Source organism: Stegostoma tigrinum, chromosome 5 (genome assembly GCF_030684315.1).
Source record: "Stegostoma tigrinum isolate sSteTig4 chromosome 5, sSteTig4.hap1, whole genome shotgun sequence".
NCBI classification, from domain to species: domain Eukaryota; kingdom Metazoa; phylum Chordata; class Chondrichthyes; order Orectolobiformes; family Stegostomatidae; genus Stegostoma; species Stegostoma tigrinum.
In genome coordinates, this window is record NC_081358.1 from 125,239,432 (window position 1) to 125,263,548 (window position 24,117).

At 42.6% G+C, this 24,117-nt stretch overlaps 1 protein-coding gene across 2 annotated transcripts; it reads right to left on the reverse strand.

The window, feature by feature from the left end:
• Positions 1-5,744: 5,744 nt before the first annotated feature.
• LOC125452033 (proteasome subunit alpha type-7) lies at positions 5,745-24,026 on the reverse strand. 2 transcript variants are annotated; one of them, XM_048529923.2, is made up of 7 exons: positions 23,857-24,026; positions 21,468-21,594; positions 18,772-18,896; positions 17,894-18,016; positions 16,665-16,784; positions 9,145-9,207; positions 5,745-6,151 (listed from the first exon to the last, which is right to left on the reverse strand). In XM_048529923.2, the coding sequence occupies exons 1-7, from the start codon at positions 23,956-23,958 to the stop codon at positions 6,131-6,133; spliced, it is 681 nt and encodes a 226-aa protein (XP_048385880.1). In that variant the 5' UTR covers positions 23,959-24,026; the 3' UTR covers positions 5,745-6,130. The 2 variants fall into 2 exon arrangements, with proteins under 2 accessions (XP_048385880.1, XP_048385879.1); XM_048529922.2 differs by having other exon boundaries at positions 5,745-7,298; positions 23,857-24,025.
• Between the last annotated feature and the right edge of the window lie 91 nt (positions 24,027-24,117).

The following is a 24,117-nucleotide window of genomic DNA, read 5'->3' on the forward strand; positions in this document are numbered from 1 at the left end:
CGCCGCGCCGACGCCGCCATCTTTAAAATGACGCTTGGGCGGCGAAGCACGCAGGCGCCGGCCTAAGGATTGCCGTGACGAAGTCGACAACGCACGCGCGGATGTCCGTCCCTGCCGGGCGGATCATGAACACGCATGCGTTGCAGTCACCCGGCCTGCCTGTGCCGTGTGGAGAATGAATGCGCATGCTCTGCCGTCGCTCCTGCCAACAGTGCCGTGCGGTTGCGAAGTGCGCGTGCTTCAATCACTCGTCGCGTACGTTTGCGTTGTTCCGTCAAGGCGGTGCCCATTGGGGGGGGTGGGGCCACGAATAGCCACGCCCTTGCGTGTGTGAAGTGGAGGAGCAAGTGGAACACGTTGGTTTAGAGTTGAAGGCAAATATGGTGATAGTGATAGTATAGGGACAAGCTGTGAAAGAAACAAGAATAGGGCATAGATTTAAAGTAACAAATATAGAGAATGCTGGAGAAATTGAGCAGGTCTGCCAGCATTTGTGGACAGAGAAAGAGAGTTAATATTTTGGGTCAGAGATAATGGGAACTGCAGATGCTGGAGAATTGGAGATAACAAAGTATGGAGCTGGATGAACACAGCAGGCCAAGCAGCATCTCAGGAGCACAAAAGCTGATGTTTCGGGCCTAGACCTTTTTTCTGATGAAGAGTCTAGGCCTGAAACATCAGCTTTTGTGCTCCTAAGATGCTGCTTGGCCTGCTGTGTTCATCCAGCTGCACACTTTGTTATCTAATATTTTGGGTCAACTGTCTCTTATTCAGAACTCACGGCCTTGTAGAGTTACAAGTGATATATTAGCATGGATACAAGGTTAGTTTACAGGCAGGAACCAGGGATTAGAGTTAGTTGGGCGTTTTCAAATTGGAGCTAGTCCTTTAAAGTTTTTGAGAAGACGTGTAGCTCAGGCTGTGGATGAATTTTTAGATTTGTTCACTGAGCTGGTACGTTGGTTTGCAGACTTTTCATCAACTATGCTAAGAAATATCATCAGTGCACCTCGATGAAGCGTTGTTGGTCTGTCCAGCTTACTGTTCATGTGGCCCACTAAGAAGCAAAGCTGTTTGCGAGTGGCGCTCCGTCGATGGCATAGGTTTCCCACTGTCAGGCTAGTTTGAGTGTCTTATGCCCATAGGTGTTTGAAGTTTATGAGAAGACCTGTAGCTCAGGTTATGGATGAGGTTGTTGATTTGTTTGCTGAGTAGGTTGATTTGCAGATGTTTTGTCAATATGCAAGGTAACATAGTCAGTGGAGTCAGGTGTGTGACAATTAGTACTGGGGCCTCAGATATCTACAGTTTATGTAATGTCTTCAATGTAGATACTATGAGTAATGTAATAAAAAGAGAAATTGCTGGAGAAACTCAGCAGGTCTAACAGCACCTGCAGAGAGAAAAAGTTAATGTTTCGAATCTGGTGACCCTTCTTCAATTCTGATAAAGTGTCACTGGATCTGAAACATTGACTTTGCCTTCTTTCCACACATGCTGCCAGACCTGTTCAGTTTCAAATCCTGTGAATCTTCCTCAAAACCAGATTTATTCACCCAGAGAGCGGTGACCCTGTGGAATTCTCTGTAGTAGAAAGTTTTGAGGCCAAAACATTGAGTATTTTCCGGAAGAAGGTAGATTAAGATGGGATTAGAGTTATTGGTTGGTTTGCTGAGCTGACTGGTTTTCATGCAAACATTTTGTCTTCCTTCCCGATGACACTGTCAGTGCTATATTGCCTCCATTGACGCAGGTTTTCTGTCCTGCTCTGAATTTATATAGCCCAGTCTGTCATGGTGGGCTGTCTTGTTTCTGGTTTTGTACTGTCATGCTTAGTAGATGGGGTCTGGTTCAACGTTTGCTAATTGCATTGGTGGTTGAAAACCAGGCCTCCAGGAATTATTGTGCTTGTCTTTGTCTCATTTGTCCTAGCTTGTAACTTTGTCCCAGTTAAATTGATCTCCTTCCATACTGGAGCGTATTGAAACGAGGGAGAGGTGGTCATGCCGTTCTTCTGTGAGATGGTGTTCACGTATCCTGGTGGCATGTTTCCTGCCAGTCTGTCCCACATAGCGTTTCTTGCAGTTGCTGCATGGTATTTTATACATCATATTGTCCTGCTCATTGAGAGTATGGGATGTTTTTGTCTGACATCAGGAGGTGAAGTGTGGCTGTTGGTTTACGTGCTATCCTTATTCCAAGAGGTTGTTAGTGTCTTGTAATCTGTTCTGATGTGTTTCTAATATAGGGTAGGGTGGCCAGTGTGTTGGGATGTACAGTGTCACCTTGGTGTTCTTTGTTTGCCGGCCTTGGCAGACAAAGCTGTTAGGATAACCGTTGTTTGCAAAGACCGTATTGGTGCTCCTCTTCGTCTTTGCACGGCTCTGGGGTGTTGCAGTGAGTTATTGCTCATTTAAACAATCTTGACACAGCCCTGTTTACGGGCACTGGGGTGGTTACTGCTGTAATTCAGGAGTTGGCCTTTCTGTATATGCTGGTAAGGAATTCCCTATTCAAGTGTTCCACCATAACATCTAGAAACGGGAGCTGATTGTTCTCTTTTTTGTCTGGTGAACTTGATCCTGGTGAATATGCTGTTAATAAGGTGATGTTTCTTTTAACTTTACACGTTTAATGATAACAAAGGTATTGTCTTTGTATCTAACTCATACTTTAGGCTGAATCTGAGGGAGGGCTGTGTGCTCCAATCTTTGCATAACATCTTCCGCTAAGAGCCCCAAGACAAAGTTGCAGTAGTAGGACGAGCGAGATGAAGAGAAGCACGAGAATTCCTGGAGGCCTGGTTTTCAGCCACTGATGCAATTAACAAACATGTTGAACCAGACCCCATATACATATCACTACAGGACAAAACTGGAAATATGACAGGGCAGACTGTATAAAGTTCGGAGCAAAACAGAACAGAGAGAAGTGAGAGGTCTTAGTAAGAGATAACATTATGAAGAGTCCTGCCCACCAAGACCATATAAATTCAGAGCGGGCAGTGCTTCGGTGGAGGCTACACAGCACAAACAATGTCACCTAGGAGCAGGGATGAGCCATCCAACAAATCTGTTTCATCAGTTTTAAAATCTCCGCAACCCCAGCCTCATCCCATGACCAACCCTCCCTCTTATCCCTGCCTCCTTGACCTGACACAACCTGTCCACCTTCTCACCCACCTATCCACCCCATTTACCAATCCCCACAACTTCCCTATGTTCAAGGGAGACACTTAAGTTTTGGATGATGTAGATATATTCTTATTTGCTTACAAGACTGTGTTCTCCAGGTTTTGCCTCACTTGCACATGGACTGTTTCAGAATCAACTCAGCTGGTCTGTCAATCTGTCACCTGGTCAATAATTCATCTCATACAAGCTTTGTGATCCTGTTGTTAAATTCAGTTTCTAACTCGTTGTACCCACTCATCAGGGTCACCTTTGCTGATTCTACCTGTGTCAGTTCTAACGTGGAGTATAATCACTGGATTTACCCCTTTCTTTGAAATTCTTCTCCAGCTACTTGAAGCCATAGCGAGTTTTGAGAAGATTTGTAGCTCAGGTTGAGGTTCTGGATGTGAGTTTGCTCGCTGAGCTGGAAGGTTCGTTTTCAGACGTTTCGTCACCATTCTAGGTAACATCATCAGTGAGCTTCCAATGAAGCGCTGGTGTTATGTCCCACTTTCTATTTATCTGTTTAGGTTTCTTTGGGTTGGTGATGTCATTTCCTGTTCTTTTTCTCAGAGGAGGGTAGATTGGCTCCAAATCAATGTGTTTGTTGATGGAGTTCCGGTTGGAATGCCATGCTTCTAGGAATTCTCGTGCGTGTCTCTGTTTGGCTTCTCCTAGGATGGATATGTTGTCCCAATCAAAGTGGTGTCCTTCCTTATCTGTATGTAAGGATACGAGTGATAGTGGGTCATGTCGTTTTGTGGCTAGTTGATGTTCATGTATCCTGGTGGCTAGCTTTCTGCCTGTTTGTCCAATGTAGTGTTTGTCACAATTCTTGCAAGGTATTTTGTAGATGACGTTCGTCTGAGAATTCTACCATCCCCTGAGAAAAAGAACAGGAAATGACATCACCAACCCAAGGAAACCTAACCAGATAAATAGAAAGCGGGACATAACACCAGCACTTCATCGGAGGCTCACTGATGATGTTACCTAGAATGGTGACGAAACGTCTGAAAACGAACCTTCTAGCTCAGCGAGCAAACTCACATCCAGACTTGAAGGCATCCCTGAATGAGATATGGGTAGATGACAACTTTCCATCTTCTTGTGGACGGTTGTACAGGATGCACTTCAGCTAAAAACACTGCTATCTGGACTACAAGCTCCCAATTTAATGTTTTCTCAAATACCCAGGACACATTAGCACCCTCAGCTTTCCCCCTGAATGACTGAACTTTTGACAGATTTCCAACATTATTCTTTCATGGTATGTGTGATCAACTGGCAGGACCAGCATTTATCACCTACCCCTAGCTGCTCTTGAACGGAGTAGAACAAAAACAGAAATTGAAAGAAAATCTCAGCAGTTCTGCCAACATCTACAGAGAGAAAACCGAGTTAACATTTCAGAATAAAGACCTAATGTTTCAGAATAAAGACCCTTCTTCAGAACTTGAACGGAATGGCTTTCAGCCATTGCAGAGAGAGCAGTTATGAGCCAGTCCCATTGCTCTGGATCCACAGTTACATATAAGCCAGGCCAGACCAGACTTCCTTCCCTGAAAGGACATCAGTAAACCAGATTGGTTTTTATGACAGAGATAATTTTGTCGACACCATTTCTGCTATTAGCTCTCAACGCAAGATTAATTGATTTTAAATTCACCCAGCTGCTGTCATGGGATTTTAACTCATCTCCCTGATCATTAACCTTTATCTACAGATAGATAATCCACAGACCCCTATGCTACTGTCTGACATGGAACTTGTGCGTCATCCTGACAAGTATTTGGGGAAAGATATTATTTTGTTGGAGGCAATTCAGAACTTCATGAGGATGATCTCTGGTACAGAAGGATTGTCTTACGAGGAAAGACAAAACAGGCTGGGAATCTACACACTGCAGTTTAGAAGAATGAGAGGCGATCTCATTGGAACATAGCACATTATGAAGGGGCTTGATAGGGTATATGTTAAAAGGATGTTTCCCCTTATGGTTTAGTCTAGGAAGAGAGGGCATAGTCTCAGAATAAAGGGGCATAAATTCAAGACTGAGATGAGGAGAAATTTCTTCTCTCAGGGGGTTGAGTGTCTTTTGGGATTTCTTACTGCAGAGAGCTATGGGCACAGAGTCATTGAGAATATTTAAAACTGAGCGAGATAGATTCTCGATCAGTCAGGGAATCAAAGCAAAGGGCAGGAAAGTGGACGTGAGGAATGTTAAATCGGCGATGATCTTATTGATTGGCGAAGCAGATTTGAGGGGTTGAACAACCTATTCCTCTTGCTATTTTTACGGCTTAAGTGCAAGTGCATTGTCATTTGCGATCTAACCCCTGCCAGAACAGAGCAATTTCAGCAGGGATAGTCTGGCATATGACCACCATTTCAGACCATGTAACGCTGTCATATACAGTTTTTAAAAACAACAGTCAATTAACACGTAAGATGGCTTCTACGTTTTTCTGATTTATCTGCTCTAATTCCGCAACTGCCAGATTGCACAAATAATAGCTTAATGAATACAAACAAATTAACATTTCAAACAGACTTCTGGAGTCTGAGATCCTGCAAGCAAAATTCAATGTTTATTTAAACTGACGTGCAACTGTAACCACTCAATGTGTGCACAGCAAAAGTGTACACATCAATAATTAACACTAAAATAACAGCAATTCATACAACCTCTTTCCAAGATAGCAAATACATTTCTTCTGTAAACAAATATAATACCGCCATTTTTTTCATTGATACACCACTTTAAAAGTCTGTGATGCCATAAAATTCTTTCATCCCATCTTTTCCCCTTCTTTAACTTAGGGTGGTGATTTGGAGTAGTGTGTAGTTCAAGATCAACAACACCCCCTACATAATTACCCAAGTAGTGTTTCTTTTCCTGTTCTTTGTGAATGCTGGTCGTCTTTCTGTTCATTCATGTATTTTCATACTCATTCTCAACAGCCATCATTGGATGCCTAGGAAAAGCAGGTGCCCAGGATTACTTCCAACCTTTTCCAGCCACAGCAACCATCTAACACTGGGATTGCCACTTAATACAGATCAGGGACTGGACACCAATGAGCATCTTGTCTCCGTGAAACAAATTCACTGCACTGGCCACTTAATCTTTAGGGAAGTGGGTGGGAGGTGATACAGAAAAAAGGTTTCTTTTGTTTTCTTGACTATTCTTACCCCACAATTCTCTTTACCTGAAAGGATTAACTGTTCACTTAGTTATACAATCACCAAACTCTCTCCCCAACAATCTATCCACGGAAGACAATCATCTTTGCAGGGAGTGTTGGCAGTCTGTTTGACTGCAAACAAGGAAAAGCTGTCACTGTTGAGCACACAACACTTCAGCACCTCCAGGAGGGATTCCTGGACTGAGTCCAGAATAAGAATACTTGCTGATTTTCTCCCTGAGCATTCACCACATCTCAACTGCGAGAGAAACTAGTGTTGCAGAACTTTTTCCCACCATCATTCAGCAACCCTCAAAACCTTCAGGAGATGTATTTTCCAAGCCTCAAATCCCACGCTGAGTTGTATAGAGCCTGATATTTGTTTTTCGTTACAGTTCTCATTCAACGTTACAGCTAGGACTAAGGTCATTTGATGCAAATGAAAAAGGAGCTTGCATTTATATTATCTCCACAACAGTGACAAACTGGTATGGTTTGTAATTAAAAAAAGTGTTTGCAATTTTGGACATTACTGCACCCTGGTAATGCTACACATTGGTAAAAATATCCCTAGTGGAGCAGGCTAACGCACCTTTTGATTGAGTGTTCAGATGCCATAAAAGGGGGTTCAGATGAGGGCTCTTTGCTGGGCTGTTGCCAAAAGCAACACTAGCTGTATCGTGCCCCAGGGACATCACTTAGCACAGGAGGGGATGAGAAAGAAAAGGGAGAAAGAAAATTCAGTCTTTCATACTTTGCATCTCACCATGCAGCTAACCAGTCATATTTTGGATGAATAACTAAATGTCTAATTTGCAGCATCAACAAAATCACTATTTGTAAGTTAAGTTTTCTTTTGTTTCTTCTTTTCAGTTTCTTCCTCCTTTTCCTTTTCAATTTCTGTGACAAGATGCTCTATTTCTTTTGCATCTAGGAGCTGTGAAAAAGAAATCTCTTGCTGTTAATTCCAACTGAATATTAGCAGGAATCATCACTTTATAACATTATACTGTTATAGTTCCAGCTGACGGCACCAATAGGCAAGCTAGGTTCCAGATTGAGCCTGTTTGATTGACCATGAATTTTATTTTTGCAATTTGATTGTTTTTTAAAAACATTCACAAGCAGCTGTGTATCTATTCTGAACAAAAGAATATCAATGCTTACTACAAACGACAGGAAAAAGAAAATTACATGACAAGAATAATTTGAAATGGTCTCATTACAACATATTAGAAATAAAGACTCAACCTTTTTACTCTCAGCAACAATCTTCCAAAAACTCAAACTTCAGTGAAGGGTCATCATGTGTCCACATTAAAATTCCATGCTCAGCTGACATGGAACTATTTAGTTTTCATTCACTTGCTGCTAGGTTCTTTAGTTGATGCCTCTACCCGAAACCCTTAAAACAAGCTGCTACATCAGCTCACTTACTCCTCAGCCAGCATTCCCTAAACTCGTGCATTCAACAGCCTGGTCGAATGTGTTCCTCTTTGACACCTTAAAACTTGTTTTTGAGCTTTCGTCATGCTCACTTCTAAGCCACTCAGGACCTCTTTTACGTCTGTTTTGGAGACTGCTAAACTGTACTGCTGGTGATCAAGGCCTTTTCTCTCAATTATCTGTTTCTCTCAAAGAAACCTGCACATTGTCTTTCTGAAAAAATCTTGATTCTTCATCAAGTCTTGATGCGCTTTGTTCAAAAGATAATTTTCTTTCCTCTCTTCAACCACTGTTTATAAAGCACTGAAGTATTTGTGTTAGGGATTTTACAATCTAATTTACAATGCATGTAAACAAGCATAGAGGTCAACAATACAACTAAAATTATGCCTTTCCCTTCCTGACCCAATGTAGAAACACAAATTTAAATTAAAGCTATGCATCATTTCTCCTCTTTTGAATCCAAGTTTCCAAATGATAATTGTGACCAATCTTCTCTTCACCAAAGAAAATAGCTACAGATCTAAGTGAAGTTCCTCACTTCTGAAACCATTCTCATGCACCATCCTCTGCACTGTTTCCAATGCCTTCACACCTTTCCTCCAGTGCTGTGCTCATTATTTGATACAATACTGTTGAAGTTGACTCAACTTCAACAAAAGTTGACAATTCTGTTCTTGCTTTTCTACTGTGCCACAGCTTAAGCAGCTCAGGATCTGGCATATCTAATTAATCATTTTCTCATCCTGTCTTGCAAATTTTCAATTATTTGTGCTCATATACATAGAAACCCCTCTGCACCTGCACCTATACCAACTTTAGAATGATACCCTTGATTTTATGTTGCTCTCCAATCTTCACACCAAAGTACATTGCTTCACACTTCTCTACAATAAATCATCTGCCAGGTTTTTGCCCAGATTGATGTCCTCTTGAATTCTACCCCTAGCCTCCTCACGGTTCACAAAATTGCCAAATTTTGTATCACCACCAACTTTTACAATTGTGCCCTACACACCCAAATCTAAGTCATGAATACAAACTGGAAAAGCAGTGCTCCAAATTCTGACGCCACTATTTTTAGCACTTAAGAACCAACCCAACTTTGCTGTGGGTCTAGAGTCACATAGGGACCAGATTGAGTAAAGATAGCAGAGTTCCTTCTCTAAAAGGACATTAGTGACCAATATGGCCTTCTTCCAACAACTGAAGGAAGTTTCAGGGTCACCAACACTAAGCTAGCTTTCAAATTAAAATTTTAACTATTTAAATTTCACCAGCTGCTGCTGTGTATCTTACCAGATACAAGATGTGCCCCTTACAGGTTTTCCACTTACCTTGAGTGGCTGATTCCTTCTTATTATAGCTAGTTCAATGTTTTTTCCACCAGACTGTACTACCTGAAATGAACAGTACAAACAATAGGTCACACTTGAAAACAAGATATTAAATTAAATCTAATAGATGGAAAGAGTACCTTCGCTTTAGAAAAACACTCATGCATTCCAAAGCTATAGTCAAATACCGAGACAGACCTGGAGAATGAGGTATTTGTCCAAGCAACCTAGCTACGGTATAAAAAGAAGTACTGCAGAGATAAACGGGTTTCGAGAAGGAATTCCAGAGCTGGAGAGCCAAGTGGCTAAGACAATGACTTCTGGTGACGACAAAGGGGTCACAGCAGGTGCAATTGAGAAAGAACAGGAGGAAATATGTGTTTTGGGGAGGAGGAGTAGGAGGCCTCAGCTTTTCACAGAAGTTAGAGAGGGGGGAGGCCACAAAATTATTTGAACAGGATTAGTAATTCTGGAGTAGGGTGTGAAGGCAGACAACAACAATGTCGGATATGGGGTGAGGAACTGGTTGATCAGAATGCTGCGGCTGAGGACAGAGGAATTCAACCCAAGGCACATGCATGCGGGGGGGGGGCTGACAAATCAATGGATATAGTCCGACCTTTCTGGTTCAGTCTTTCTAATACAGGAACAAACATAGAAGTTGCTGGAAAAGCTCAGTAGGTCTGGCAGCATCTGTGAAAGAGAAATCAGAGTTAACGTTTTGGGTCCAGTGACCCTTCCTCAGAGCTGATTTTAGATGGGAAAATGTCAGTTTATATGTAGTGGATAGGGAGAGGGTAAAGAGTAAACAATAGGTGGGGATAGAGCCCAGAGAGAGAGAACAGTGGATAGACAAACAAAGGAGTGGATAACAATCTGGCTAGGAGGGTGAATAGCTGTTAACTGTGATTGTTAATGACTAGCAATATGGCAGACTACATGATAACAAGCCTGGTGTATGGGGTAGTAGGCTAGGAGAGTTTAGGTCCTAAAATTATTGAACTCTATGTCGAATCTAGAGGGCTGCAGGGTCCCCAAGTGGAAAATGAGGTGTTGTTCTTCCAACTTGCACTGAACTTCACCGCAACGCTGCAGAAAGCCTGAGGATTTCCTAGGAAGGGTCACTGGGCCTGAAACATATATTCTGATTTTGACTTCACTGATGCTGCCAGACCTGCTGAGATTTTCCAGCAACTTCTGTTTTTGTTCCTGATTTACAGCATCTGCAGTTCTTTCGGTTTTCATGGTGGAGCTTGATCTTAATATGGAAGTGGGACTTAGTCTCCATAAGGACTGTGCAATGGCTGTTTTTGCCAATACTGTCACAGACAGATACATCTACAGCTGGCAGATTGGCAAGGATGAGGTCAAGAACGTTTTTCCCTCTTACACAGAACATAGAACAATACAGGCGCTTCGGCTTACAATGTTGTGCCGACCTATTAGCCTAAGATCGAACTACCCTGCACACCCTACATTTTACAATTCTCCATGTGCCTATGAGTTTCTTAAACGTCTCTAAAGTATCTGACTCCACTACCATTGCTGGCAGCACGTTCCACACACCCACTACACTCTGAAGAACCTACCTCTGACATCTCCCCTATACCTTCCTCCGATCACCTTAAAATTATGCCCCCTCTTGTTGGTTCCTGTACCATCAGTCACAGATCCAGTCTAGAAACTAAGTCTTTTAGTTGCCTTTGAAGAAGAGATACCACTCAGAGCAAACCTACATGTTCTGTCTGTGACCCAATTACCCAAGATAAAATCATTCCAGAATGAGTGTGTGTACTGGTCTACTCCACAACTAGAGATAATATGCTTTAAAGGATTCTTTTGCCCCACAGTTCAGATTCTTTATAAAACCACACTACTCCAGAATAATCCTGGAGAGCAAAAATCTGCTTTGGTTAACTATTCATAACAAAAATGGCCTCCTACAACACTTTTGAAATAAAATTTGTTGCACAGTCAGCAAGGCATTCAGTTCAATTTTTTTCTGCATCTAACTTCTAAGTTAACACAGGACAGCAATGGGAGCAAAATCTGTTTCATGTTCCCAGGAGAAGGACTAAAGTGATAATGCAGGTAATAATAAAAACCACTGATGTTGCTGGTGTGACACAATGACAAGTAAACGTACTAAAGAGGTGTTCCTTACATTCTCCTGACATTATCTATTTCACTGCAGTAAGCTATGTGAAGAACAACTAACACAAATCAGTATTTGTAATTGTGTTTTACACTACAAACTGCACATTCCAGCGTGAAGAAAAATATAGGTTACACTAACAAATTTTAAATGCCTCAGCAAAACTATGTCTTAAACATAGATTAGAAAACATACAAATACTGCCTTCTGATTTAAGTAACATTCTCAAAAGGAAACTCCTCAGGTATTGCAACCAGCCAAATCATTAGAAACCATCTTTAATTACATTCTAGGTAGGGACCAAATTATATGAACGCTGATCCCTATCCATGAAATAACATTTTTGTTTCCCTCCCCCCACCCATGTATGTACAACATACCAATGAGATTCTAGACAGAGAAAATAACGTATAACAACAAAAAAATAGAAACGGCAAAATTTATACAGAGTTTATACTTAAACAGTTGCATTGAAGGCAAGACAGCCATCCAGTCATATCATTATCTGTAATAGCAGGAACTGCCGATGCTGGAGTCTGAGATAACACAGTGTAGAGCTGAATGAATACAGCAGGCCAGGCAGCAAAAGTGGAGCAGGAAAGCTGACATTTCAGGTCTGGACCCTTCTTCAGAAATGGGGGAGGGGAAGGAGCTCTGAAATAGAGAGAGAGGGGCAATGATAGAAGGTGGATATTGAAGCAGATAGGTGGACAGAAGATGGACAGATCAAGGAAGCAAGGATGAAGCTAGTCAAGGTTTGGTACGTGGTCAAGCAGTTTCAGGGCCAAAGAGATTAACAGAAGGTTGCAGTGGGAGAGAGAGATCCATTGAAGACTTGACGGAGGGTAACTTCTTCAAGGCAGGCATCCTTAGAAGAAGTTTCAGAGTAATCTCTTCGGCCCTGAAACTGCTCGACCATGTACTGAACCTTCACTAGCTTCATCCCTGCCTCCTTGACCTGTCCATTTTCTCTCCCACCTGTCTGCTCCACTATCCACCTTCTATCACTGCAACCGCGCCCCCCACCCCCACCACATTTAATTACTTCAGAGCCTCTTCCCCTCCCCCATTTCTGAAGAAGGGTCCAGACCTGAAATGTCAGCTTCCCTGCTTCACTGATGCTGCCTGGCCTGCTGTATTCATTCAGCTCTACACCTGGTTATATCATTATCTGTGTTCAGATGCCTTCTGCAATAACGTGACATTTTAGTCATACAACATAAACCTCTCTTACCACTACACACACTGTTTCAATCAGTGCTAAAAACACAGAAGAGAATTCCTCTTTGTCAGAGATCAGCAAGTGAGGAAGAATTGGCTAGTGACCTTTAGTCTTACGAACAGCATATAGTAACAGTCACTGCACGCAGTTACTATATGCTGTTTGTATGACTAAAGATCACTAGCCAATTCTTCCTCATTTACTGATCTCTGACAAAGAGGGATTCTCTTTTGTGTTTTTAGCACTGATTGAAACAGTGTGCAGTTGAAAGAGGGTAAGAGAGGTTTATGTTGTGGCCTGTCTAGGGAGTAAATGCACTTGCATGGTCTGAAATCTAATGCTATTTCTTAAAATACAAAATTGAAAATATTGATAGCGTCACAGCATCAGTAGATTTATCTGTTTGTGGTACATAATGCATGTGGAGACGTTTCTCTTCAATAGAATTAAATGTAACTTGAATTCCAACAAATAAAGGCATTTAATCCAGTACATTCTGAATAGCAAAAGGTCTTTTTCCCTGGGGTGGGAAGTTCAAAATTAGGAGGCATATTTTTAAAGGAGAGAGGAGATGATTTAAAAGGGACCTAAGAGGTAACTTTTTCCACACAGAGGGAGGTTCATGCGTGAAATGAATTGCCAGAGAAAGTGGTACTGTTACAACATTTAAAAGACATTTGGAAAGGTACATTAAAGTGAAGGGTTTAGAGGGATATTGGCCAAATGCAAGCAACTGGGACTAATTTAGTTTGGGAAACTTGTTTGGCATAGATGAGTTGGACCGAAAGGTCTGTTTCTGTGCCGTATGAATCTATGAGTATACCTATGGCATAGACATCTGGACTGAGTCAGAGAATGGTGTGAGATCGTTGAAAATCTACTGTCTGATTACACTACTCCAGAGTCTGACAAAACAGTTCTGTGCAGGAGAATTGAACTTTAAAAGAAGTCTCCTCGGTAATTTGACAAATGGAGCAGCTGTCCATAGTATTTGAGGGAAAATGCACTCAATTCGGTAGATGTTGTTTGAAGTTTAAAATGCCGGCTTCCTGCTTGGGGCTCAGACACATCATTTGTGGGAATGCATCCGTGTTGCATTAGCCCGCCCAGAACCTTCCAACCTGAATCACATGACGAGCTTGAACAAAGTTCCACAGGGCTCTGTCCTTGGGCCTCTACTGTTTGTAATTTTTATTAATGACTTGGATGAGGGGATTGAAGGATGGGTCAGCAAGTTTGCAGACGACACAAAGGTCGGAGGTGTCGTTGACAGTGTAGAGGGCTGTTGTAGGCTGCAGCGGGACATTGACAGGATGCAGAGATGGGCTGAGAGGTGGCAGATGGAATTCAACCTGGATAAATGCGAGGTGATGCATTTTGGAAGGTCGAATTTGAAAGCTGAGTACAGGATTAAGGATAGGATTCTTGGCAGCATGGAGGAACAGAGGGATCTTGGTGTGCAGATACATAGATCCCTTAAAATGGCCACCCAAGTGGACAGGGTTGTTAAGAAAGCATATGGTGTTTTGGCTTTCATTAACAGGGGGATTGAGTTTAAGAGTCATGAGATCTTGTTGCAGCTCTATAAAACTTTGGTTAGACTGCACTTTGAATACTGCGTCCAGTTCTGGTTGCCGTATTATAGGAAAGATGTGGATGCTTTGGAGAGGGTTCAGAGGAGATTTACCAGGATGCTGCCTGGACTGGAGGGCTTATCTTATGAAGAGAGGTTGACTGAGCTCGGTCTCTTTTCATTGGAGAAAAGGAGGAGGAGAGGGGACCTAATTGAGGTATACAAGATAATGAGAGGCATAGATAGAGTTGATAGCCAGAGACTATTTCCCAGGGCAGAAATGGCTAGCACGAGGGGTCATAGTTTTAAGCTGGTTGGTGGAAAGTATCGAGGGGATGTCAGAGGCAGGTTCTTTACACAGAGAGTTGTGAGAGCATGGAATGCGTTGCCAGCAGCAGTTGTGGAAGCAAGGTCATTGGGGTCATTTAAGAGACTGCTGGACATGCATATGGTCACAGAAATTTGAGGGTGCATCCATGAGGATCAATGGTCGGCACAACATTGTGGGCTGAAGGGCCTGTTCTGTGCTGTACTGTTCTATGTTCTATGTTCTAAAGTTAGCAATCTGACAGGTCTGGAAATACTGTCGTGCCAAAGGATGCATGGCATCCTCTTACACAAATCAGGGCAGACAACTGCATCACAACCATTGCCACTGCATGAGACTGGAATAAATCTGATTTCATTTCAACTACAAGATTTCTTTAATACATAGTTGGAATAAATCTGATTTCATTTCAACTACAAGATTTCTTTAATACATAGTTGGAATAAATCTGATTTCATTTCAACTACAAGATTTCTTTAATACATAGTTGGAATAAATCTGATTTCATTTCAACTACAAGATTTCTTTAATACATAGTTGGAATAAATCTGATTTCATTTCAACTACAAGATTTCTTTAATACATAGCTGGAATAAATCTGATTTCATTTCAACTACAAGATTTCTTTAATACATAGCTGGAATAAATCTGATTTCATTTCAACTACAAGATTTCTTTAATACATAGTTGGAATAAATCTGATTTCATTTCAACTACAAGATTTCTTTAATACATAGTTGGAATAAATCTGATTTCATTTCAACTACAAGATTTCTTTAATACATAGTTGGAATAAATCTGATTTCATTTCAACTACAAGATTTCTTTAATACATAGTTGGAATAAATCTGATTTCATTTCAACTACAAGATTTCTTTAATACATAGTTGGAATAAATCTGATTTCATTTCAACTACAAGATTTCTTTAATACATAGTTGGAATAAATCTGATTTCATTTCAACTACAAGATTTCTTTAATACATAGTTGGAATAAATCTGATTTCATTTCAACTACAAGATTTCTTTAATACATAGTTGGAATAAATCTGATTTCATTTCAACTACAAGATTTCTTTAATACATAGTTGGAATAAATCTGATTTCATTTCAACTACAAGATTTCTTTAATACATAGTTGGAATAAATCTGATTTCATTTCAACTACAAGATTTCTTTAATACATAGTTGGAATAAATCTGATTTCATTTCAACTACAAGATTTCTTTAATACATAGTTGGAATAAATCTGATTTCATTTCAACTACAAGATTTCTTTAATACATAGTTGGAATAAATCTGATTTCATTTCAACTACAAGATTTCTTTAATACATAGTTGGAATAAATCTGATTTCATTTCAACTACAAGATTTCTTTAATACATAGTTGGAATAAATCTGATTTCATTTCAACTACAAGATTTCTTTAATACATAGTTGGAATAAATCTGATTTCATTTCAACTACAAGATTTCTTTAATACATAGTTGGAATAAATCTGATTTCATTTCAACTACAAGATTTCTTTAATACATAGTTGGAATAAATCTGATTTCATTTCAACTACAAGATTTCTTTAATACATAGTTGGAATAAATCTGATTTCATTTCAACTACAAGATTTCTTTAATACATAGTTGCTGAAATGTCTGTTCTGGGATGTGGTCACTTAATGTTTGGGTCACTGGTTGATATTAACTGAACAAAAACTGCTCCGTTTGGTTTGAAGTATGATATTCTTGGGACTATAGGACTAATACGCAAGGGGAGGGTAAATTGGTTAGGATTATATTTGCTCGAGTTTAGAAGAATGAGGGGGAAATCTATGAAATTCTAACAGAAACTGACTGGGCAAACATAGGAAGGCTGTTCCTGATGACTGGGGAAACCAGAAAGACAAAGTGAAATTCACTACCACAGAAAGCAGTCAAGGCCAAAACAGTGTATAATTTCCAGAAGCTGTTGGAAGGATTTGGTGGGGGGGGCTCGGAGGGGGCGGTGTCGGAGAAGAAGAGAGAGAGAGGGAGGGAGGGAGAGAGAGAGAGAGAAAAACTGGGAACAGACTATTGAGTTGGATGTTAGCCATGATCATAATGAACTATGAAGCAGGCTTGAGGGGCTGGATAGCTCTTATTTTGTGTTTCTAATTTTGGACATTTTGCTAATATAGAAGGAGGTTTTGATGACTCCACATCATCAAAGAGGCAAACAGATGTGATCTTGGCAATAACGTTTCACTCACTTCTAGCAAAGCCTTAATTGCCAGCTTGATGGTGTCATTGTCTGTTGCAATCGCTTCATCAGTGTAGTTCTTTTCAAGGAATTCTCGAACTGTCTTGGCACTGCGACCTATAGCATTTGCCTGCTCATTGAACAATAACATAGTCAATCAATTGGTAGTACAGAACTTAAATCTTGCTAAAGAGAGACAAGCTGAAGCTGTTCATCTTGGACTCATCAGGACCAGTATTCCATCTGTGCCAAGCGGCTGTTCCAAAGTTCCACCCACACGTAACCAGTGTGCTAACACACTGAGGCTCCCGAAGTTGATGCCACACATTGACCTCGGAGGTCCATGCACCAACAGGAAAAATTACAGGGGCTGTTATACGTGAAAAAGACGAGAACAGAGGGACATTAGTTTATGCAGCGTGAGAAGAGGGTACTGACTGGTTGGGCCGTCATTGATGTGGAAACACAGCAAGAACTGTGAGTCTTGGTGTTCAGACCAGGCAGATCATTGGCCAGGTTGCTGTCAGAAGAATGCAGCAGAGACTAACAGTCACAATGAACCACCTTCCTTTCACGGCAAGGGGAAGGTAAGGGAGACACGAAAGCAGTCAGCTACATTAAGGATAATGACGGGGGATCTTATAGAGACATATAAAATAACGAAGGGAATAGATAAGACAGGTGCAGGGAGGTTGTTTCCACTGGCAGGTGAAATTAGAACTAGGGGGTATAGCCCCAAAATAAGGGGCAGCAGATTTAGGACTGACTTGGAGGAATTTCTTCATCCAAAAGGTTGTGAATCTGTGGAATTCTCTGCTCAGTGAAGCAATTGAGGCTACTTTGTTGAATGTTTTTAAGGCAAAATATTTTTGAAAAGTAAAGGAATTAAGGGTTACAGTGAGCAGGCAGTTAAGTGGAACCGAGTCCACAAAAACATCAGCCATGTTCTTATTGAATGACAGAGCAGGCTCGAAGGGCCAGATGACCTAGTCCTGCTCCTTTGCTTTTAACTTTTAAGGAAGTGCTTAATTTAGTATAAAGCTCTTTGGTAAGTAATGAAGTCATAAAAGATGTTACAGAAATCAGTTGCTTTTGATTCACTGCGACATGGATTTCCGTACTCCAGGCCAAATCACTCTCCACAGTAGATGAAAGGGCAGGGGGATAAACCAGAGAATAAATAAAACAAAGGATTTTTCTCTTTAGAAATGAGACAACGTAGCAAAGTGAAACATTCACCTTCCAAGCTTGATACGTCCCAGATGGATCAGTCTGGTACAACCGTGGTGTGCCATCATAATCAAATCCCACTATCAAAGCAGAAATTCCAAATGGTCTTCGGCCATTGCTTTGGGTGTAACGCTAAATAGAACACTGAAGTGTAAGACTCAAACAATTCCATTTGTTAATTCTCTTGCACTGCTCAAGAGCAACACATAAAACCACTACTATAACACGTCTCAGTTCCAACTAGTGCAAGGAGTGGAAATAGGAGACTTAAATGCGTCAGTATTTAAGCTCCTGCAAGAAGGGGTCAATTGAAAAGAAATTCAGTACCACAGCAAGACACTAGAACAATTCATCATTGCCTCTGACTACTTCATCTGCAAAAACATGTTTTATCGATGATTACTTTCATGGGATGTAGTTATCAGTGGCAAGACCAGCATTTGTTGCCCATTCCCAAATCTTTTGAAATGAGTGGCCTGCTTAGAACAATTTCATGGGGCAGTTAATAATCAACCCTGTTGCTGTGCAATGGAGTGACCTGGGGGCTAGATCTGACAAGTGGATATGGTAAAAGGATATGGTCATTGCTTGAAAATAAAGAGACCTACGGAGAATAGTTGGGGATAGGGGGCTAACCAGATTGCTCTACCTAGGGACTGTCCATGGGCTGAACGGCCCCCCTTCTGTGCTGAAATATGACTCCCTTCTAACAGTCTACATTTCTTCTGGTGTTTTAAATACTTTCTCCTTCAGGAATTCACCAAACATTCAACATGCAAGACACAGCGGGTTTGCCAAGTTATCGAGAACGACCTGTGTGCCCCATTGGAGGTTAAGATTGAATTTAATTCCCCTAAACTGGCATGAGAAAGCTGACGCATGTTTACCTGCTTCAAAGTTGCAATGTAACGCGTTATGTATTCTACAGTCACTGGATCCTCTACAGTAAGTTTGTGGCTCTGACACTCCACCCTGGCTCGGTTAATTACTATTCGAGCATCAGCTGTTAGACCTGAAATTAAAAGCAAAATTAGTCAGACAAGCAAATTTCCTTGGCAGTGTTGGGGATCTGAATCATTGCTTGAAAGCTCATATCACAAGAAAACGGATCCCACATATCAGAACAAATTCAAAAATGGGGCACTAAATCACAAATGCTAGTAAAGACACCAAAACAATTCAATCACAGCAATAAGTGCAGAATTTACAAACAGTTAGGCCAAGCAACCAGAAAATCCAAAGTTACAGTTTATAAATTCAGTGAATTACACCTAACATGAGCAAATGTTTTGAAAGACAACGTTTCCACTTTCCTTCCACTACCTTTTGAGGAAGAGTTTTACAGTACGTTTAAGACAGAGGTGAACAGATAAGCAAGGAGATGAATGTTATCAAGTACAGACAGGAATGCAGAATAATCAAATTAACCATGATCTCAGTGAATGGCAGAGCAGGAAGAGGCATTGATTCTTGCTTTTAACTGATACATCTGTATGTTCATCGCCTGCCTATGTGGTTACAGAACTTTCTTCCTCACTGTCAACCACCTAGCCAACGTTTGTGTCATGCCCCCACATCCTAATCCATATTGTTATCTTTCCATTCATTCATCACATGGAGGTTTCTGACTAGGCCAGTTATTTGTTGCCCATCCCTCACTGCCTGAAGTTGAGAGTCAAACACACTGCTGTGGGTCTGGAATCACATGTAGGCCAAGGACAGCACATTCTTTAAAGCACATTAGTGAGCCTGATGGTGTTTTTCTAACAATCAGCAACAGTTTTATGGTGATCGTTGAAGTGAAGATAAATTGCCACCAAATGGCTGTAAATTGGGAGAGGGGAGTGTGCAGTGGGACCTGGAAGTCCTTGTACATCAGTTGCTGAAGGTAAGCATACAGGTGGTAAAAAAGGCAAACGGTATGTTGGCCTTCATTGTGAGAGGTTTCTAGTACAGGAGCAGGGACTGTGCTGTTGTGGTTGTACAGGGCCTTGGTGAGACTGCACTTGGAATATTGTGTGCAGTTTTGGTCTCTCTTTCTGAGGAAGGATGCACTTGCTGTGAAGGGAGTGGAGCAAAGATTTACCAGGCTGATTCTGGGGATGGTGGGTCTGATGTATGAGGAGAGATTGACTAGGTAGGGGTTGTTTTTGCTACAGTTCAGATGAAGTTGGGGGTTGCTCACTGAGACATAAATTCTAACAGGACTGGACAGGGTAGATGCATGGACGTTGTTCCCGATGGTGGGTGTGTCGAGAAACAGGGATCACAGTATGAGGATTTGGGGTAGACCATTTAGGATGGAGATGGAGAGACAGTTCTTCACCCAAAGAGTGGTGAGCCTGTGGAATTAATTACCATAGGAAGTAGTTGATGCCAAAACACTGAATATATTCAAAAGGCGGCACTTGGGGCAAATGGGATCAAAGGTTATGGGGAGAAAGCAGGATTAGTCTACTGAGTTGGACGATCAGCAATGATCGTGAAGAATAGTGGAGCAGGCTCGAAGGGCTGAATGGCCTCCTCCTGCTCCTGTCTTCTCTGTTTCTATCAGACTTAATTCCAGATTTTGTTTGTGAAATAAAATTCAAATTCCACCATCTGCCATGCGGGATTATCTGGGTTTTTGGATTAATAACCTTGCACTACACTGTTACCTCCCCAAGGGACCAGCACTTATCCCCGTGGAACGCCAGTGGACACCGACCTCCAATCGCACAACCAGCCTTCCAGCACCACCTTCTATCTCCTACCATTAACCCAATTTTGGGTCCAACCTGCCAAGCCTACATGCTTCTACGTTCATCAGTGTCCCCTGTGGCACCTTGTCAAAGGCTTTGCTGTCCTGCAGTCAGCATTGGTCCCCTGTTCTAACTGAATAAGAGCTGAACTTGTTGACCCTTCTCAACACAACCCACTTCCACATACCTGTCTACAGCCATAAACATCATCAACACTGACTGAAATGCAAGTTATTTCTTTGGGGAAAAGATGATATGAGACACTGACAGAAACTTAGGAACAGGAGTAGACCATTCAGCCCCTTCAACCCATTTCACTGTTCAATGTGCTCACAGCTGGTCTGTGGCTTAACTTCAAATACATGCCTTTAGCCTAGGTCCCTTAACACCTTTGCTTCACAAAAAATTATTTCAAATTAAAAATTAACAACTGATCTAACATACCAGCCATTTGTGGAAGAGAGTTCCAAACATCTATCACCTTTCTGTATAGGAGTGCTTCCTAACATCTCTTCTGGATAGCCTGGCCCTAATTCTCAGACTCTTCCGAGTTCTAGAATTGCCAATCAGTAGAAATAGTTCATTGTTATTAACTCTGACCTTTCCTGTCAATATCTTAAAGGAGTCCCAATAACTTTCCAAATTCTGGAGAACACATAAACAGTGACAGTTATTAGAGCCTGAGGCGTTCAAACAGTCACATCCAAAAACAATTTCAATGATGGATGTTTCCTCAACCTTGTTGATATTTTTTCAGCCATTTTTTAGAAAACAAATAATAAAATAAAACAAATATAATTAAGTTGCATTAAAAAGCCCCAGAAGGAAATCCCAAAGTATACCTGCAAATGCCATGCAGACATGGTCATCAAGTGCACAGATTTTTCTCACTGTTCTCTCCTCCTGAAGTTTTGCAACAGACTTTTTCTCCACACCAAGAACAACTATATCTTTACCTCGAATCCCAACCTTCAAAACGGGAAGAGTAAGCACAGTGAGTGAGTAACCGAAAGGAAAAAAAACTTACAGGACTGCATGACACTGCAGACATGGTTTGCTTAGGGGATACTTGTCTTCATTAGCCAAAGCATTGAAGACGAGCAAGGAAGTTATGTCGGAACTGTATACAAGATTAGTTGGGCCACTGCTGGAGTACTGAGAGAAGATCTGGGCAGGACATTATAGGAAGGATGTGATTGCCCGAGACAGGGTGCAGAGGAGATTCACCAGGATGTTGCCTGGACTGGAACAATTAACCTACAAAGAGATACAAGATAAGGTGAAGTTGGTTTCCATACAGCAGAGAAAGCCGAGGGCAGGATTTGAGTGAAGTCTCCCAAGTTTGAGGAGCATAGACAGCATAGCTCGGAATAGACATTTTCTCTTGGTAGAGGGATTAATAACCAGAAGGCACATTTTTCAGCTCAAGCGCAGGACCTTCAGAGAGGATTTGAGAAAAAAAATTCAGAGGGTTGTGGGTGTTTGGAACTCTCTCTCTGAAAAGGGTAGAGGCAGGAACAGTTGAGACATTTAGGTAATACCAAGATGAAAACTTGAAATGCCACAGCAAACAAGGCCATAGAAATGGAATGAGAAGAGATGGAGGTTTAACAACTAGCATAAATGCAATAGGTGAAGGCCCTCTTTCCAAGATGTAAAAACTCTTGACTCTGTTCAAGTAAATATCTTGCTAGGTTACTTCAGAGAGAACTTTGGCATTTGTTCATAAATTAATAGAATATAAAAGTAGATAAGTATTACTGCAACTAGACAAGGCATTATAAGATTACATCTGGGATACTATGTAAAATGTTGGTCACTTAATTGAGGAAGAAGGTAGTTGTCTCAGACACAGATCAAAGGAGATTTACTCAAAAACAGAAATTGCCAGGGAAAGTCTAGCACCAGTGAAGAGTTTAAAAAAAAGAGAGTTGACGTTTTGAGTCCAGTGACACTCCTTCAGGGCCCTTCTGAAGGTTCACTGGATCTGAAACATTGATCATTTGTTTCTCTCTGCACGGTTGCTGCCAGACCTCCTGAATTTCACCAGAGATGAAGGGCTTGTCTTATGAAGAGAGATCAAGCAGTTTACATATAGATAGAACATTTACATAGAACATTACAGCACAGTACAGGCCCTTCGGCCCTCGATGTTGTGCCAACCTGTCATACCGATCTCAAGTTCATCTAACCTACACTATTCCATGTACGTCCATATGCTTATCCAATGACGCCTTAAATGTACGTAAATTTGGCGAATCTACTACCGTTGCAGGCAAAGCGTTCCATTCCCTTACTACTCTGAATAAAGAAACTACCTCTGACATCTGTCCTATATCTTTCACCCCTCAATTTAAAGCTGTGCCCCCTCGTGCTCGCCTACACCCTGGAATGTTGGGCACGGTCCCTTGGCATAGGGCAGCAGCAAAGTGGGCACTGTGCTGGGGCAGGGGAGGAGGAAGCATGTGGGGGGTGCCACTGTCCCTGGGAGGGGGGGGGGAGCGATGTGTGGAGAGATGTGGGGGATCACTGTCCCTAATTGGGGGTGGAGGGGGCAAAGAAGGAATATGGGTGATCACCATCCCGTGTGGGGGGGGGGGTCACTGTTTCAGGGGTGGTCACTGTCCCTTGGGGAGGGGGGGGGCGTGTGGGGGTCACTGTCCCTTGGGGGGGGCGCGTGGGGGTCACTGTCCCTTGGGGGGGGGCGCGTGGGGGTCACTGTCCCTTGGGGGGGGGCGCGTGGGGGGTCACTGTCCCGGGGAAGGGGGCGTGTGGGGCGTCACTGTCCGGGGGGGCAGGGGGTCACTCTCCCTGGAGGGAGGGGTCGTGTGGGGGGGTCACTGTCCTTGGACGGAGGGGGCGTGTGGGGGTCACTGTCCCGGGGGGGGCCGTGTGGGGGTCACTGTCCTTGGAGAGAGTGGGGGGGGGGCAGGGGGGTCACTGTCCTTGGAGGGAGGGGGCGTGTGGGGGTCACTGTCCTTGGAGAGAGTGGGGGGGGGGCAGGGGGGTCACTGTCCTTGGAGGGAGGGGGCGTGTGGGGGTCACTGTCCCGGGGGGGGGGGCAGGGGGGGTCACTGTCCCGGGGGGGGAGGGGGGTCACTGTCCTTGGAGGGAGGGGGCGTGTGGGGGTCACTGTCCCGGGGGGGGGAGTGGGAGGGGGGGGCGCGCGGGGTCACCGTCCCTGGGGGCTGTCACTGTTCCCGGAGTGGGGCGGTTCTACTACAGACTCACCGCTGTCGAGCCTTTCTTCACGGCCTCTTGCGCGTATTCCACTTGAAAGAGATGTCCGTCTGGAGAGAACACAGTGATGGCTCGGTCATAGCGAGCCGCCATAGCCGCGGTCAACTAATCCACCCCCCCTCCCCGCCCAAGACCGGCCGTAACGCACGCGCACAAACGGACGGTAGGCGCAACGCACGCGCACGAGCCGGCCGCCGGCACAGCGCACGCGCGCGCTCGAACCAGCCGCCAAACTAAAGGACTCCACTGCGC